The 20,155-nt window shown below is 36.0% G+C and overlaps 1 protein-coding gene across 6 annotated transcripts in view; it reads right to left on the reverse strand.

Annotated features, from left to right (window-relative positions):
* Window positions 1-11,493, reverse strand: part of cpne8 (copine VIII) — a 70,417-nt gene extending 58,924 nt beyond the window's left edge. For 4 of the 6 annotated variants that reach the window (XR_007928387.1, XM_051884777.1, XM_051884781.1 and 1 more), the window contains exons 1-2: window positions 11,253-11,493; window positions 5,582-5,622 (exon numbers count right to left, since the gene is read on the reverse strand). Coding sequence is in view for 3 of the 6 variants with exons in the window: in XM_051884777.1 (XP_051740737.1) it covers window positions 5,582-5,622; window positions 11,253-11,359 (148 nt within the window). In the remaining 3 variants the exon portion in view is untranslated. The remainder of the gene's footprint in view (window positions 1-5,581; window positions 5,623-11,252) is intronic. The other 2 variants (XM_051884779.1, XM_051884778.1) reach the window with 1 other exon arrangement.
* Window positions 11,494-20,155: the final 8,662 nt, after the last annotated feature.

Here is a 20,155-nt window from a genome sequence, read left to right on the forward strand (position 1 = left end):
TTGTATATAATGTATATATACTCTGCATAGTCTTCACAGTATAAATTAAATATAATTAATCTTTGTTAAAGCTACAAAAGTGATTTTCTCTTTGTATTTTGTTGTTTGATTAACATTAATGACAGACAGGGGGTGGATGCGGGTGTTGGCTTGTGGTGGGCACTATGTAAAATCTCGCCTAGGGCACCAACAGAGCCTTGGCCAGTGTTGTGCCGAATTTTAACTCCCTGCCAAATTATTCCCCACTTCATTGAGGCCGCTAGCTTGTTGCATAATCCTCCTAAACCTAAACCTACCTAATTTTTTTTGTTATTGCGCAATGTTTTTGTGCTGAACTGGGATTGCTTTCATAGTCTATTGAGTGAATAAAAGATGGAAATCCCTTTCATTTCCCTAAAAAAATCTAAACAATTTAAACTGGAATGCCATCCCCCTCGAAATTATGATTATGAGTTTTTCAAGCAACATGAATGACTAATTTCTATTTTTGTTGGGGTAAGAATTACACACAAACAAAGACCATTTTCAGGGCCTTCAACATCATCATCATCATCATCATCATCATCATGAGCAGTACTGTAAGAGAGTCTTCTTATATGGAGCGGCACATGTGCTGAGTCTGAGCTGTGCTGACGTGATGAGGCCAGTCACGCAGCGCTACAACTCCTCCCAACATACACCGGCCAAAAGACACTGGAATCAGGGACTCCAGACAGCTAAATATAGCCTCATCGCTCACTGCCTGTGTGTGTGGCCGTCCACAGTGCTTGATGTCATATTGCAGGCAATATATTTTGTGTGTTTAGGGGAAGGATAATTTCTTGTTGCATTGATGTACTAATTCAAAGTAATTTTTTTAACATTCTGTTAAATTTAATGACAGAAATGTTTCTGTTAACATAACTGCTCATTTAAATGTAAGTAATGAATGTAATGCATTAGCATTGCATTTGGTATCTGATTACATGGAGATTTGAAAATGTAATTAATGAAGGTGTAAATACAACAAGCTAAAAATATCCAGATACCATGTCAAACTCACTTGCTCATACAGCGCTTTTGACATAATTCTCTTCTTTTTTTGCACTCATCTGGCCCGTTGTTTCACACATTTAAAAAAAAGAATGGAAGAGACGAAACAACAATGAACTACTGGAAAATGCAACATAGAAAAACGCCTGCACTGACAAACGCTTTTGTGGGGGGGTTAGGAGATACCTGCAACAAAGTACATACAAAGTACAAAGACATTTTACACAACTCTACATAATAAGCAGAATTAGTGCAGACAATGGCCAAAGACAAAACTTTCTAGTGTGTTGACCATCTGTGTTAATGCAAGCTATAAAATGTATACTCTGAAAAGCTACATGTTCATATCAAAAGTGAAATATACTTTGAGGTTAATGTTCCAAAATTTCAAAATCTTAATGTTCCAAAATCTCAAAATTTTCCCTAAAACTTCTGACACCTCCAACCCAGCAATATATTACATTGCTTCTTGCATGTTTTGCAACACTTTCAAAACAAAATGTCCAGTTAGTGACAATTTATCATCTATTATTGGAAAATTAAACAACATTTTATCAAACTTTGAGAATTGCATACAGAAAGGCCTTAAAAACTGCTATATCTGCTTCTTTTTCGACTGTCTTAGAAGTAAACAAACACAACCCTAGGTATTTATTTGATACAATGGCTAAATTAACGAGAAATAAAGCTTCAACTTCAGACATTTCCAAACAGCACAGCAGCAATGACTTTATGAACTTCTTTACTTGCAAGATTGATAATATTAGAGAGAAAATTATAACCATGCAACCGTCTATTACATTATTGCATCAGACAGTGCATTGTCATGTCCCTGAGGAAAAATTACATTCTTTGCTATAGGAGTGGAAGAATTGTCTAAACTCGTTAAATCATCAAAATCAACAACATGTATGCTAGACCCTATACCGACTAAGCTACTGAAAAAATCGCTTTCAGAGGTCATAGATTTTCTTAATATCATTAATTCATCTTTGTCATTAGGATATATACCGAAAACTTTTAAGCTGGCTATTATTAAACCTCTAATTAAAAAACTGCAACATGATCCTAGAGAATTAGTAAATTACAGACCGAATCTTCCTTTTCTGTCAAAAATACTAGAAAAGGCAGTATCCTCACAACTATGTTCCTTTTTTTTAGAAAGAAATGGTATCTGCAAGGATTTCAAGTCAGGATTTAGATTGTACCAAAGTACGGAAACTGCTCTCATCAGAGTTACAAATGATTTGCTCTTATCATCCGATCATGGTTGTATCTCTTTATTAGTGTTACTGGATCTAAGTGCTGCATTTGATACTATCGACCAAAACATTCTTTTGAACAGACTCAAAAATTATGTTGGCATTAGTGGAATTGCATTGGCATGGTTTAAATCATATTTATCTGACCGTTATCAGTTTGTAGTAGTAAACGAAGAGATGTTATACCGATCACAAGTTCAGTATGGAGTATTGCAAGGCTCAGTACTAGGACCATTGCTTTTCACCCTGTACATGCTATCATAATATATATATATATATATATATATATATATATGTGTGTGTATATATATACACATAATATCATTAGGAAGCATGTTCACTGTTATGACCATATATGACCATATTAGCCCGGTTCTGTCAACACTGCATTAGTTCCCTATTAACATTTTAAAATATTTGCTAATTACTTACACAGGACTAAATGGTTTAGCTCCCCAGTACTTAAGCGAGCTCTTAACGCATTATAGTCCTTCACATCTATGGCATTCTCAGAATTCTGGCCAGTTGATAATACCTATCAAAATCAACTGCAGGCGGTAGATCCTTTTCCTATTTAGCACCTCTGGAACAGTCTTTCAAGCGTTGTTTGGGAAGCAGACAAAGCCATGTCAGTTTAAATCTAGACTAAAACACATCTCTTTAACGTGGCATACACATAACAGATTACCATTTTCTATTATTCAAATCAGTTAAATGATTGTTAGGCTGCATAAATTAGGTCAACTGGAACCAGGAACACTTCCTATAACACCCAATGTACTTGTTACATCATAAGAAGAATGGCATCTATGCTAATATTAGTCTCACTGTTTATCCCGAGGTTACCGCATTCAGCCGGATCCAGGCCGTATCCTGATCAGAAGGAGGACCTGCACCTGGACATAACCACAACACATCCCTGAAGTGTCAGCAGAGATTGTGTCAACTAGACATTCCACGGTGAAGGCCTCATCAACACATCAAACCCGCCTCCATACCGGTAAGATGAATCTGCTCTTCAACAAGATGGAACTGGATTAAATAATTTGAATGCTCCGAGACTGTCTCCAATCCAATCTGACTTCTGACTTGTGATGCCGCCTGAATCATAATCATACAGTGTTCGTTTGTTGGCCAGAGGAGGACTGGACCCCTGACTGAGCCTGATTTCTCCCAAGGTTTTTTTCTCCATTCTGTCAACTGATGGAGTTTGGGTTCTTGCCACTGTCGCCTCTGGCTTGCTTACTTGGAGACCTTAATATTCAACAATATTATTGATCTGCCTGCATTGACACTATTGTATGAGAACTGAGCTAGACGATAACAATCACTGTTTTCTCCAGAGCTGCTGCATAGATAAATGAACTAAATTAATAACTAATGATTTTTACAATGGAAATGAACCAACACTGAACTTACTTAAAGGGATAGTTCACCCAAAAATGAAAATTATCCCATGATTATCCCATGATCTCTGACCCGACATATAACGTAGCTTCTCTGCATATTGAAATCTTCTGACATTTTTCTTAAAAACTTGTCTCAAATGAGAAGGTTTGAAGAAAAATGTCAGAAGTGTAAAATGACTTCTAATCAGGGGCAGAGCCAGATATTGTAAACATTCAGGGTAGAGACCTGCACTCCCACGGGACTTCCGCGGGATCCGCAGGAATCAACGCAACAGAGTGCGGCGCGGGACAAGATTTGATGGGCTCGTGCGGTCGGTGAGACACTACTCGTGTGCAGGTTGCGGGAGAATCAAATGATTCGCGGGACTCCCGCAAAATAGAAATATCTAAACATAAGCAACAAGAACAACTAATATAAAATAAAAACGATTTATAGTCGCAAGCGAGATTCTATTTATAACTTGTGTTTGCAGTGTTGAGCAAGGTAGCCAATCACAGACATTTCTGAGACGCATTGGAGACGCAACACAATCAGATGTTTATGCTAGAATCCTCTCATCACTCAAAACGCCGGAGTTTTTATGCAGTGCTGAAATTTGCACGTTTTACTGAGTTTTACTGCCTCTAGTGTTCATTTCAACTGGAAACAGCAGTTGAAATTATATTACGGTATGTTTTTGGAGTTTTACAAATATGTAGGCAGAGGTACATTTTTCCAATGAGCCTAGGTTTATTTTTTGTACTAATTAGTTAGGTGGTAACACTGGCTTCGCCCACTGTTTCTCAAAAAAGAAACGGAAGAGACGTAACACAAAACTACTGGAGACCAAAACAACAATAGACGCCCGCACTGATAAGCACAGTAACCTGTAACTACAAAGACATTTTTATTGGTTAAATCTTCTGGCGAGAGAAAGATGAAACTTTCTATTGCATATGTGTCAACCACCTATGTTCACGCACAAATTATAAAATAGGGTCAACTTTAAAGGCTATGTGTTTAGCTGACTGTATGCAAATGATAAGCTGTCACACCATATAAAGTACACTTTGTGCTTTAACTCAAAATGTTCCCAAAACTTCAGAGACCTCAGCCCACTTAGAATATGATTTCAAAATTACTTCAGAACAGATGTTCAAAAATCAACATGATTATGACATCACAACCATAAGGAAATTAGAATAACACCTCCCACCTACTCAATATAATAATGTTTCAAAGGTGTAGAATATGACTCCTTTAAAGGAAGGCAGAAAAGTTTCGTATTTAACGAACAAAATAATTGGCCCAATTTCAAGATGAAAATAGAATTTTCTTAGCAGAAAAAATAATCAAAACAATACCTTTTAGAGCATATAATGTTTACATGTGCGTGTGTGTGTGTGTATGTGTCAGAAACAGTCAGTGTAATCAGCCATACAGCAGAATGAACAATGCAGGCCTGCAGTCAAACGCATCTGTATGTTCATTAAAGCTGTGAATGTTAGCTGAACATCTGGATTACACAATACAGTCACAACCCACGTGAACATACAACACGTGAATATGCAATCAAAACAAAACCACAAACAGAAATACAAATGCGAATAATGCTCTCCTGCATATGAAAGAATATGCACATACAGCAGGGTTTCATGCACAATCAAGCTTTCTAATAAAACTGCATACAAATTAAGGCAGGCAGGTAAGATTTCGCACACTAATGACGCTCCCTATGGGGATCAGAGCTCTGTTGATGAGTGTGTTAACTGCATCACAATTTGAGCCCAGACTGCTTTTAGATAAACCGATCTTTGTACCTACAATGTTTCAATGCATGCTAGAATAAATTAATAAGCTTCTTATAATTGTGATATGTGTGATACCAAAAAGCTTACTTGGATCAGACTTTGAGAAGGTGTCTCTGTCCAAGAGGTTTCTGTAGTAGAAAGAAAGAAATTAAGAAATAGGAGTTAATAAAGTCCCCTTTAAAAGGTTTTAAAGAAAATCAAGCTCTCCATTACTTTAAAAAACACATTAGCCTAACATTATTCTGAACTCTGAATGAATAATGTCAAATAAAATATGCTAAAATAAACTAGATTCATTTAAATACAATTGTACACAAAGTTTCAATACAAATACATACTCAGCATCGCATGTTGGTGAAAAAATATCAGTGGTTTTATTCCTATGTTCAATGGTTTATTGAGCTCATTCGCTTCAGCCATTATGAACATTCAGGTACGGCAGGGTATCGCCAACTATCCTAAGATGCAATATACATCATTGTGATTCAATGTATTGCAACACATCACAGTTTCATAATTGAGTTGTGATTGAAACTGTGCCAAACGCATGAATCTGTGATATCACTCTCAATCTCATTTGAGGGATCACTTTGCACCGTGCGTAACTGAAGCAGCTCTGACTGAGAAATTTTGTTTTCAGAGGTTTGTCCTATTTAGATGAGTTCTTCAATAATTGCAGGAATTATATGAATCAATCAATAAATAAAAAAATAAAAACAGCAATACAAGACATGAAGTATCAATGTAACATTGCGAGAAAAAGAAATATAATATTGCAGGGCAGTGAATCACAGAAGGAAATCTCACGCACCCATATAACCCATAAAGCCAAATGCATCCAGAATATCCATTAATTTAGAATCCCAAATTAATATATAACCAATTAGCATTAGACACTAGTGGATATAAAATCAATAGCATTTAACTCCAACAGAATACTGTATAATCAATCACCCAGGAGCCCAACTCAATATATAACCCATCACCCAAAATCGCAATTTCATATATATCCAATAACATATATAACCCCAACTAAATACAACATAACACCTAACCCCAACTGCACAGTATACAGCCATTAATCCAAAGATCCAAATGAATACATAACCATTTAGCCTTAGGCTCAACTGAATATATAATCAATAGCGTAAAACTCCAACTGAATATACCAGTTATACAAGAGCCCATAAATATATAAGCCATCACCCAAAATCATAACCCATAACAACAGCAGGACCAAATGAATATATAACCAATAAACAATGACCCAAAATTGTATATATAACCAATGACCTTGTCAGATGTGGTAGCAATCCAACATACACAACTCATATAATCAATAGAAATAGTTGTTAATCCGACAAACAGAAACATTCAGGAGAATATACACGCTAACCACATAAAAACATAAGATGATAACCGGCAGTGAATAGAAACAGGAAGAATATTTACATGGTGAACAAAACAAGACACAGGTGGGATTAATACATAACTATAGAAACAATCAAGGACAATAAGTAACCAAGACTAAACAGAGCGGGAAACAGGAACTAAAGGAAACAGAACAAAATGTCAAAATAAGAGTTCACGTGACTGACCTATAACCCCATTGAATATATAACCAATAACACAATGATTACTCAATATATAACCCATAACTCTAACTGTCCAAATGAATACATAACCAAATAACTGAAGACCCCAAATGTATATATAACCTGCAAATGAAAACAAGAGAAGACAATAAACCTAATCTAATAAACCTAAAAATCTACAAACACATACTCTTGCAATTGATTACATAAACTGATTCTATGCGCAGCGATTAGTGATGTTCAGGCACTGAAGTGACGCAGACAGAAGCTCTTATGCATGACCTACTCTATTTACACTAATAATGTGCTTGCCTCGCCTCGCGGTACACAAAACAGAGAGCGTCTGGCTGCATGTATGTTGGGTGAAAGTGTAAGTTATTGTGCATCTGACACAATCCAATATACAGTAACTGTGCAGCTGAAATCATCCAACCACCATTCACTGCTCCGGCTACCATGACAATTGATTTAAAGGTATAGCTTACAAAAACACATGGAACTCCAAGAAAGTACAGATCCGGTATATACTTTTGTTCATATATATTACATGATACAGTGTGCCACCCAGAAAGGCCCTTTGAACACTTATGATTTAAACTGGAAGACTAAACATAAGTCTCCCCTCCCCACGCCGTAGATCCATGTGGCACCTGAAGCAGGCAGACCCAGCCATTACAGTGCAATGCCGAAACATGATGGTAGCTAGAGTACAGGAAATTCTCCAGAACGAGTATCCTCATTAAACATTTACACGGCCGTTCCCCCACAAAACAGCACATTCCCATTTCAAATCCCAGCACAGTGGAACCCTCCGCCCACATCAAACCCTCTCTATCACAAACAAGCCCAACTGCCAATCACATCCACTGACACTCCCTGTCCTCTTATGATTTTAATTAATGTTTATCCCTGGTCCTCTTCCGGACTCGTTCCGCATACATATTTGGAGCATGGTGATAAAACACAGAGGAATAATTCATGAGGAATGTAATTAAACCATGAAGTGTGATAAAGTTTAGTGGCACTAATGAGGATGAACCTCCTGAGTGTAAAGTCCGAGTCAAAACTTTAGCTCGGTAAAGATCAAATTGACGAGCAAATAAAGACATCAAGACTGACATTATAACAGTAATGATAACAGATGAAATCAATATTGATTATAAATTGCAGGAATGTGAAAGTATGGCTTTTAAATACGTCTAATAAAGTACATAATCAAAAGTCAGGAGGATTTTTATGTTTTTTTATTACGTATTTTAAATGCCAAGTTAATTTTGTGAGTCCAAAATAGTTCACCAAATTGACGAGTAAATAAAGACATCAAGACTGACATTATAACAGTAATGATAATAGATGAAATCAATATTGATTATAAATTGAAGGAATGTGAAAGTATGGCTTTTAAATACATCTAATAAAGTAAATACTCAAAAGTCAGGAGGATTTTTATGTTTTTTTAATTACGTACTTTAAATGCGAAGTTAATTTTGTGAGTCCAAAATAGTTTCAATCAATGACGTTCTTGCAGTATCTCTACCATTAAAAAATTCAGTAAAAATGTTTCAGGCATTAGAGGATCAGAATTTGCTGACTATTTTGTTCATTAAAAAATAAAAACAATTTAAACTACTTAATTTAATTACTTTATCATTTAAATAACTTAAATGTTATATAGATATATGATATCTATCTATCTTGATTTTCAACAAATTATTATTCAAATCATTGTATTCAAATAATTCCTCCTCATTAACAAAGTCAAGGTTTGTGTTGAAAATGGTTTCAACTCTTAAATGGTTTATGAGTGCTATAAGATGACTCTAATACTGCATGTGTATGAGAGCTACAGCTGACTGCATTCAGGAATTTGACTGACGGATGAACAGAAATCAATCATTCCTGTCATAGTTTTTAAGGCTAGAGAAAAGATTCTTCTCCTGCTTGTTCTACTTTGCCTCTGTATTGACACGACCTCCATGGAGGGTCCTGCTTCAATATGTTCAGACGGAACAGGTCAATCAGTCGATCCACCGCTCTCTGCCTCTTCACTGCTGAATCCAGGAATAGCTTCTGTTTTCACCTTCACAACTATTGATGCCTAACTTAGCTATTAATATTTTATATGGATAATGAAACTATATTTTATTTTCTATTTTAAAATTTAACAGTAAAAATAAAATTTTTGTGGTAAATGGCGATTAAAAAAATCATCTCACACACGTTAATGACACAATGCATACACAATACCTGTTAATCTTTTTAACAGAATGCTAAAGAAAAACTGTTAATTGGTTAACTGTAAGTGAAAATTAGTAAGATAAAATATTGTTTTTATCATACTGTACTGTTATTATTATATTTTTATCATTAAAAGTTTATATAATTTTTATTATATATTGTATTATATCTTTAATTATACTGTTAAAATTAATAATATGTTCTTAATAAGAATAACAAAACAATACTGCATGATGCTTTATAAAACTGCCGTTCCGTAATACTACAAGAAAAAAATTTTTTTTTTTGGCAACCACATCTATAAGTTTATCTAAATCTAAGAACAATAAATATAATTTTACTGTAAAATATTGAAAAAAAAAAAAAACTTTTATAGAATAAAAAAAAAATTAATAATGTGAATTTTTGTTGAAAATGTATATTTTAACAAGACGATACAATTTTTTTTTTTTTTTTGGTAAAATATTGTTAAAATATGTATAAATATAAAAATGTGAAAAAAAATAATTACCAAAATATCATCCTGTACGCTGTAAAAAAGAATTGTTGGTTTAACTTAAAAAAGTAAGTTACCTGGTTGCCTTAAAATTTTGAGTTCATTGAAATAAAAAATTTGAGTTAAAACAATGAAGGTGATTGATTTAATTAACAGAAACTCAAAATATTATGTTATCTGAACCACGTTAATTATCTAAGTTGATTTGACAAAATAAAAAATGTTGTGATAACAAATCATGAAAATTATTTTTACAGTGTAATGCCTGAAATATCATTACTGTATTTTACAGTAAATTCTGGCAACCACAGCTACAGTGCAGTTTTTACTAAAACATGTTACTTTTTTTTACAGTGGTGATGTTTAAAAAGGTTCAAAATTCAATAAAGTCAGGCAAATCAGTACTTGATAAAATTCATGAATCACTACTAATAAATCTTGAGCAAAAGCGTGATTTTTCATGTGATGTTGGTTAACATATATATTTCTCCTCCCTGAAAATGACACACATGATCAGCTCATGTTCACAGCAGAGCATCTCAGGTGTGGATAGTGTTGCATTTTAATAAAGAAAGGTGAATAGACTGAATTACTCTAGTTATTCTAGAGTTTTTACATATCAATGGACATCCATTGTGTGCTTTGAACAAAGCATCTGATTTAAATTCCGAAGTCTAAAGGAAGTTAAAGAGTAAAACTCGCTGCTTCTCAAGATATCAACGCTTCACGGATGCCACTATTATGCAATACTGAAGAACACAGAGCTGTCTGATGGAATGCATCATAAATATATAACATAGATGGAAGCCTTTATGCACTGTGGATTCATTGATGCGTATAAAATACATAGTCAGATGCATGTTATTTGTTGATAAGAGCCACTCAGTAACTTATAATACACTGTAATACCTAGAAGAATTGAATGCATTATAACACATGGACAACATCAAGTGCTAAATCTTGTGTTATCGTGTATTTTGATGCAATATGCACCTGAAAAATTGCATTATAAAAAAAAAAAATCACAATGTCTAAGATATATTTATAATGTATGCTTCATAGAACATGTTAACATTTCTGAACGAAAAATCACTAAATGACCCTTCATGACTAACGCATAATTATGATTTGTTATACTATGAGCACGCGCTGATTATTTTGCAAGCAAACGATGCAAGCATATAACAAATAAAACACTAAATAATGTACTTTATAAATGCAGAGCCTTGCAAACACATTATGAGCAAGAATGGACATAAAAAAAAAAAATTAAAAAAAACTCAACTAACTGAAAACATGCAATATGAAAAAATGCTGATCCAGCCCTTAGATTTTCAGCCATCGCATTTGAAAAGGCACGCGCGAGTCTTTTGGTTCGCAGAAGCATGCATTCAGATACACTCCTGACAGAGTCACGCGCGTCACTCACCTGCACGACACGGTGATCTCAACTTTGGTGGCGGGGATCACTGCCGCGAGCGGCTCGAAATCCGCGAGACTCGCCATATTCACTAACCCGCTCATCACTGTGGACATGATGCTGGGTGAATGCTACGTAAAGACACTGCGAGCATCCTTCACTCCGTGGATCTGGAGTGGGTGCGTGTGTAAGGGAGTCACATCGCTTCACACGCGACGTCACAGGCGCGCGATCAGTCCACGCGCGAGAGAATTCCTGCCAGTCACGCGAGCCAGTGAACCATCCGCTAAGATACAATGATCAAGCGAGTATATACTACTGTAACTGTGTACTCACTGAACTATCTATAGATAGGCTATATCAATTTCTGTTATATATCTTATCTATATAGGCTTTTAGAACCTTAAAAAAATAATCTTTTATATATTCAAGATTTACATTTATATATTCAGAGTTTACATTTATATATTCAGACTTATAACTATATATTCAGATTTATATTTATATATTCTGACTTATAACTATATATCAGATTTACATTTATATATTCAGGTTTATATAGCCTATAATTATTTCCTGTTTGGCCCCCCCTAGCACACACACATACATACACACATATATATGTTAGCTGTGGTGTCAAGACGTCTATAAATATGATTAAAAGATAAATATGAGGCAGAAGTACAGAATGTCACATTTTATTGACTGTTTCAACACAAAATGTTTTACCAACTAAGAATAACAGCACTTTTAGAGTTTCATCCCTCTCCCTAATGTGAGCATAAGTTTTGGGACGGTTTAACTTAAAGCAAATGTAAATGTGTAAAAGCTAATATTTGATTGTAAATGCCTTGCAAGCAATCACAGGAGCGAGTCTGTGACCCAAAGACATCACCAGACTCTTGGTTTCACACTTTGAAATGCTTTTCCAGGCCTTTAACGCATCCATTTTCCACAGTTGCTTGTTTTGGGTAGTTTCTGCATTTAGTCTCCTCTTCAGCTGGTGAAATGCATGTTAAATAGGATTTAAATCTGTAGACTTGGCCAATCTAAGACCCAAAATTTCTTTACCATGATAATCTCCTTGACTGAGTTGGCAGTAATAGTGTTTTGGGTCATTATCCTGTTGCCATATGAAGCACTTCTCAGTGAGTCTAGTGGCATTTTCTTGAACACTGGTAGGCAAGATTCTTTTGTACACTTCTGAATTCATTCTTCTGCCGCCATCATTGAATAAGTCATCAATAAAGATGAGTGAGCCTGTTCCGAGGCAGACATGCATGTCCATGGCATGACACTACCTCCACCATGCTTTCCAGGTGAGGTTGTATGCCTTGGATCATTTGCAGTTTCTTTTTTCCATACCGGCGTGATGAATCCGATCTTCAACTAGATCTGGAACTGGATTTAATATTTTGACTGTTCCGATCCCAATCTGACTTATGACCCGTAACGCTGCCTGAATCATAATCATGCACTGTTCGCTGTTGGCCAGAGGAGAACTGGCCCCCTGATTGAGCCTGGTTTCTCTCAAGGTTTTTTTTCTCCATTTCTGTCACCTGATGTAGTTTGGGTTCCTTGCCACTGTTGGCTCTTGGCTTAGTTGGGGACACCTGATATTCAACAATGTTTTTGATCTGCCTGCATTGACACCATTCTGTGCAAACTGAACTGAGCTGGACGATGACATCGAGATCCAGATGACGATGACATCCAGAGCTGCTGTATACATAAATTAACTAAAATAATAACTAATGATTTTTACAATGTAATGAATCAATACTGAACTTACTTAAGCTGGACAATGACACCATTTTCTTCTAGAGCTGCTGTGCAGCCAAAATTATTTTCCTGTTATCACTGTAAAGCTGCTTTGACACAATCTGCATTGTAAAATGTGCTATATAAATAAAGGTGACTTGACTTGACTTTTTCTCCACACTTTTGCTTTCCCACTTTGATAAAGGTTAATCTTTGTCTCATCTGTCCATAAAATTCTGTTCTAAAACTCTACTGGCTCATCTCTGTGCATTTTTGCAAATTCAAACTGGCTTTCCTATTTTTGGTACTGATCAGATGTTTGATCTTGCTGTGTATCCTCTGTAATTCTGTTGGTGAAGTCTCCTGCGAACAGCAGATTGTGAGATTGTGAGTTTTTTTTCATAGCCCTTGTCATTTGTCTATCATCAACTGCTGTTGATTTTCTCAGCTGACCTAGCCGTTGTCGGTTGCTGAAGCTTGCCAGTGGTATCTATCTTTTTCAGGACATTCCAAACTGGACATTCCAAGTCAATCTCCAAATTTAAATCCTACTGAACAAGCATTTCATCAGCTGAAGAGGAGACTAAAGGCAGAAACTACCCAAAACAAGCAACCGTTGAAAATGGCTGTATTAAAGGCCTGGAAAAGCGTTTCAAAGTGTGAAACCAAGAGTCTGGTGATGTATATGGGTCAAAGACTTGCTTCTGTGATTGCTTGCAAGGGATTTACAATTAAATATTAGCTTTTACACATTTACATTTACTTTAAGTTAAACTGTCCTAACACTTATGCTCACATTAGGCAGAGGGATGAAACTCTAAAAGTGCTGTTCTTCTTAGTTGGTAAAACATTTTGTGTTGAAACAGCCAATAATAAAATGTGACATTCTTTTAATCATATTTATAGATGTCTTGACACCACAGCTAACAGAGCAATTTTGTCTTTACTGTCCCAATATGGAGGGCACTGTATGTGTATATTATATACTGTATATATATATATATATATATATATATATATGGTCGATTGTTATCTGTATGGGCAAATAATATAATATTAATGAAATAAAAACCACTAAAAAGAGTACACTTTCAAGACTGTACACTTTCAAGTAAGTACACTTTCAAAGACTGCATTTGTTTAAATGTCCAATGAAAAGTTTTACTTTAAAGTGCATTTTAAATCATTGTTTTAATAATCTTTTGTCATGCTCTAAAGAAAGCAAAACTTTTTACTAACATACTAAAGCATAAGTACTTTTATATGTACTTTTTAAATTATAATTTTAACTGTAGTGTGTTATTAGTTTTTAAAAATTTTATATGTACTAAATTGCAGCTTCATCATTACAAATGCATAATTACTAATATATTTAAATACATACATTTCAATAGAAATATAAAGTATAGTTTACCATAAATTCTTGTCAGTAGTACATCCGACAGTACACTTTAACCATGTTTCAAATACAAGTACAGTAATTATGAAAAGTGAACTTTATCACAAAAACCCAGTTTTTATTGTTTTTTGGCCCTGGCACAAAGTGACCATCTAACATCATTTCACTAATCATAGCATCAGCATATGGGAAAGTGTGAACAAGAACTAGTCAGGTGAAATCTCTATCATTCCAAGTGGATTATAGGAGCAGACTGATTGCTATTAAAGGAGGGAAGAAGTGCTTCCAATGATTGTGTTCTTGTGTTAGCAATGGTTACCTCCAAAGAAAGACATGCAACCATCATTGCTTTGCATCAAAATATCCTCACATGCAAGGAAATTGCTGCAAAGAATGCAAAGAAGCCACTTCTCTCCAAGAAAACCATCAGGGACAGACTGGATTTCTGCAGGATGTACAAGGATTGGACAGCAGAATACTGGTGCAAAGTTATTTTCTCTAGTGAAGACCTCTTCTGACTGTATGGGACATCTGGAAAATCAATTGTCTGGAGAAGAAAAGCTAAACTCTACCATGAGTCCTGTGTCGTGCCAACAGTGAAGCATCCTGAGACCATCCATGTGTGGTGTTGCTTTTCATCCAAAGGAGTGGGCTCTCTAAAAAATTTGCCCCAAAACACTGCCATGAATAAAGAATGGTATCAAAACATCCTGCATGAGTAACTTCTCCCAACGATCCAGGAGCAATCTGGTGATGATCCGTGCATTTTCCAGCATTATGGAGCACCATGTCACAAGACGAGAGATGTACGTTTACATGCACACCAATACGCTGATAACTACCAAAAATCAGTTTATTGAAATAACCTAATTTAGCTGTTTAAATGCAAATCAGTAACCTGACAATGCAAGTAAACCGCGTTTACAAGACTGTATTAAAAAAAAAGGTTATTCCCTGGTGGTGATGTCAAAATGTAAGCATCCATATATTTTCCAGAGTATTATGTGAGTTGTGATGTTAAAGCATTAAAAACCCCAGAGTATTTCAAAATGTCAGTGGGAAACGTGCACCGTCATTTTGCTCTCGTATTTGAAGTTTCTACAACTGTACCACTTGTCCTTTGGCTGCACGAGATGAGAACACATTTTTTTTATATTTCTTGGGTCAAGAAAAAGTCGAAGTTTGCAATACATTTCTCCTCCCCTAGCGTGAAACACTCGCTGTGGCTGGATGTCATTAATCTGCCATATGTATAAGCAGGCTTTCCTGTCACGTCACACATGCACACTTCGGTAAGCCGATAGGTTAAGGTGTTTACATGTCGGGCAAAATTGGGGTAATGGGCAAAAATCTAGTTCTGTCGATTGGTTTATTCTTAAGCCATTTATAACCTTACTCCAATAAAGCAAAACAGGTTAACGCGTTTACATGACCACATGCAGTGTCGGCTTAAGCATAATCGGGTTAGGAACATGCATGTAAACACAATGGCTCTGAGATCATTACATTGAAATTTTGGATCCGTGGCCAGGCAACTCCTTGGATCTTAATCCCATCGAGAACCTCTGCTCAGTCTTCAAAAGACGAGTAGACAAGCAGAAGTTCACAAATTATGATCAACTCCAAGCTCTAATAAGGCAAGAATGGATTGCCATCAGTCAGGATTTGGCCCAGAAGCTGATATCCAGCATGCCAGAGTGAATTTCAGAGGTCATGAAGAAGGGCAGCACTGTAAATATTGACTCTTTGCAGCAGACTTTGCAAAACACAAAATTTATGTCACTGCCAATACTTTTGGCCATGGCTTTACTCTTTTTAAAAGTATGCTGAAGTGTACTTTTTTTCACAAGGGATGACATAATTTTGAGTTTTGGATGAACCATTCTTTTAAGTGTGTTTCTTCAAAAAGGGCCCATTGTTGAAGAAACACCCCTATACATACATATATACATACATACATATATGCACACATACATACACACACACACACACACACACTTTTTTTTACGTTTGAAGACGTCTGGGCATCGATGTTATGAGTTTCTGGAGTTTTGGTGTAGGAATTTGGTCCCATTCTTGTCTGATATAGGTTTCTAGCTGCTGAAGAGTTTGTGGTCGTCTTTGACGTATTTTCCATTTAATGATGCACCAAATGTTCTCTATAGGTGAAAGATCTGGACTGCAGGCAGGCTAATTCAGCACCCGGACTCTTCTATGACGAAGCCATGCTGTTGTAATAGCTGCAGTATGTGGTTTTGCATTGTCCTGCTGAAATACACAAGGCCTTCCCTGAAATAGATGTCATCTGGAAACCTTTATATACCTTTCAGCATTCATTGTGCCTTCCAAAACATGCAAGCTGCCCATACCGTATGCACTTATGCACCTCCATACCATCAGAGATGCTGGCTTTTGAACTGAACGCTGATAACACGCTGGAAGGTCTCCCTCCTCTTTAGCCCAGAGGACACGGTGTCCGTGATTTCCAACAAGAATGTCAAATTTGGACTCGTCTGACCATAGAACACTTTTCCTTTTCACTTTGAAACAGTCCATTTTAAATGAGCCTTGGCCCACAGGACACGACGGCGCTTCTGGACCATGTTCACATATGGCTTCCTTTTCGCATGATAGAGCTTTAGTTGGCATCTGCAGATGGCACAGCGGATTGTGTTTACCAACAGTGGTTTCTAGAAATATTCCTGGGCCCATTTAGTAATGTCATTGACACAATCATGCCGATGAGTGATGCAGTGTTGTATGAGGGCCCGAAGACCATGGGCATCCAATAAAGGTCTTCGGCCTTGTCCCTTACGCACAGAGATTTCTCCAGTTTCTCTGAATCTTTTGATGATGTTATGCACTGTAGATGATGAGATTTGCAAAGCCTTTGCAATTTGATGTTGAGGAACATTGTTTTTAAAGTATTCCACAGTCTGTTTACGCACTCTTTCACAGATTGGAGAGCCTCTGCCCATCTTTACTTCTGAGAGACTCTGCCTCTCTAAGACTTCCCTTTTATAGCTAATCATGTTACAGACCTAATATCAATTAACTTAATTAGTTGTTAGATGTTCTCCCAGCTGAATCTTTTCAAAATGTCTTGCTTTTTCAGCCATTTGTTGCCCCTGTGCCAACTTTTTTGAGACCTGTAGATCTGTTCTATCTTCTCTAGGTAATACTCTACAATAAGGTCTCATTTGTTAACATTAGTTAATTTATTTACTAACATGAACTAACTTTGAGCAAAACATTTATTACAGTATTTATTAATATTTGTTAGTTAATTAATGAAAATACTGTCATTCAATGTTCATGCCAGTTCACAGTGCATTAATGTTAACAAATACAACTTTTGATTTTAATAACATTAGTAAATGTTGAAATTAACATTAACTAAGATTAATAAATGCTGTAGAAATATGATCATTCTCAGTTCATGTTAACTAAAGAAACCTTATTGTAAAGTGTTACCCTTCTCTATGCCAGAAAAAGAAAAATGTGCCATCCAGCTAGTGCGTATGTAAAATGAGCATGTGATGAGTCATCTTATTAACCTCACATAATACTGTATCTGTTCACTGCAGACTTCACTCTCTGATCACTATGATGCATTTTCTACAATTGCAAAAAGCTTTTTGAAGCCCACAAATATCTTGCTGCTGTTATGGCAGCACACAAACATATTGATTTGTCCGATTAAATTGAAATGAGGTTATGTTTTCTCACACAACACCAGAAATGTGAGGGTAGAGTTCCACTCCTACTGTAACTATTATTAGTCACTCTTATGTTCAGGTGAAATCACCACAGGTGTCACACAGATGCTGTGGATTCATTCTTGCCTGACATTATACTGTGTTTGGTATATGTGTCATACCTCAGAGCACCTGTACACACTCAAGTGTGCTTTACTGCCAACAGAGACACACAGAGCACAGTCTAGTGCACTAAAACCTCTTACATTCCCAACAACTGAGCAAAACATCAGTGCACTTCTTCCATTATTTATAGCATGTCATTGCATCAGATAAAAAAAAAAAAATTCTCATTTAGATATGCACAAAAGCAAAAGTTTATTGATAAGTACCATTAACCCTATAAAGCCTACCGTATCATATTTGATTCTAAAGCCTCTAAGTGATCAACATGATCAAAACGGAAAAATCTATTGCACAAAATCTACCACATGGCTTCTGTCATCTGATTGATAGTTTGTACTTTTTTAGCAAGTAAGAAAGCTTTTTAGTATAATTGTACAAATGTCCACCTTCAGCTCATGGTTCATGTGTCTTTTTTATGTGAAATCTTTACTGATTTTTATAAAGTAAATGTAAGAATAACTTTTATATCGTTAGTAATATTTCAAGATGAAAACTTACTGGACTGAACCAACTTAGGTTTACTTGATTATCGAACTTACTTAACGCATCCTAAGGAAAGGACTCAAAGGACATGGTTGGGTGTCCATTTAAACACCCACACCTCACCAATGCAAAAAAAAAAAAAAAAAAAAAAAAAGGAAACAAAGGAAGGAAATGAGGTCTATTTATAGACCTTGACCAGGGGGTTGTGGGTAATATAGTGCACCATATATGGTAGTGTAATTTACTAGGAATTGTGGGAGATGTAGTACAAAGAAGAATAAGTAAAAATAAAGAAAAACAAATGGGTCATTTTACAACAGCCGTCCCCAAATACAGTCATGTATTTGCTATTACTCATCAATTTCAGGTAATGGAATCAACTTAGCAACTGGACATACATAAGTTTTTCCATTAATAACAATCTCAGCTGCTCTGACACGCCTATCCTGACTAGGTAAAAGACGTACTTCCCTGCAAATAGGCCATGATGCTACTGGGAGTAACTAACACTACAGCTGAGTCATTTAGATTAGGATATTCTCTATTCCATTTTTGCTGGAGCTGCTGACCTGGTAGATAATTTTGAATAAAGGATCACCCCATGAGGAGGAGATTTGGGGTGATGGGATCAAAGTCTGAAATGTTAGAAGAGGTGTAACTAAGTGGTTTCGAATTTAACACTCCTTCAACTTCTGTAAGAACTGTCCGTAGGACTTCCTCTGATACTGGTTGGCTGCCAAGTAACATCCGCAGAGCTGTTTTAACAGAATTGATCTCTCTTTCCCATGAGCCTCTAAAATGAGGAGCTTGTAGAGGATTACATTTGAATTTGATCTACTGATTTTGAAATTTGACTTGTAAATTAGTGGTAAGGTTCTGGAAAGCTTCCTTCAATTCTCTTGCAGCTCCATGGAAATTGCTTCCTTAATTACAAAGAATCTCATATGGCTGACTTCTCCTGGATATAAAAGTAGGGCCATTAGAAAGTTGTCCACATCTAAACTAGTTAACAAATCAAGATATAGACATCGAGTGGTCTGACACTTAAACAAAATGCCCCATCTCTTCTCTGTTCTACAATCAGTCTTGACATGGAAAGGACCAAAACAATCCATTCCGGTGGACCAAAAGGGAGGTTTGAACACTCTGAGCTTGGAGAGTGGAAGGTCATTTGAGGGATAGATGGCTCCTACATTCCAAACAAGACCACTGATGTTTTTTTACAGTTTGTCTCCATCTAATTATCCAATATTTGTGCTGAAGTTCTGAGAAAACTCTCTCTGGACCAGGATGGAAAAGTTTCTTGTCATTGTCCTTGATGATTAAACTGGATAATGGATGCTTGGGGTCAAGGACGATTGGATGAACAATTCCAGGCTCCATAT

This window comes from Ctenopharyngodon idella, chromosome 24 (assembly GCF_019924925.1).
Source record: "Ctenopharyngodon idella isolate HZGC_01 chromosome 24, HZGC01, whole genome shotgun sequence".
Taxonomy (NCBI): Eukaryota; Metazoa; Chordata; class Actinopteri; order Cypriniformes; family Xenocyprididae; genus Ctenopharyngodon; species Ctenopharyngodon idella.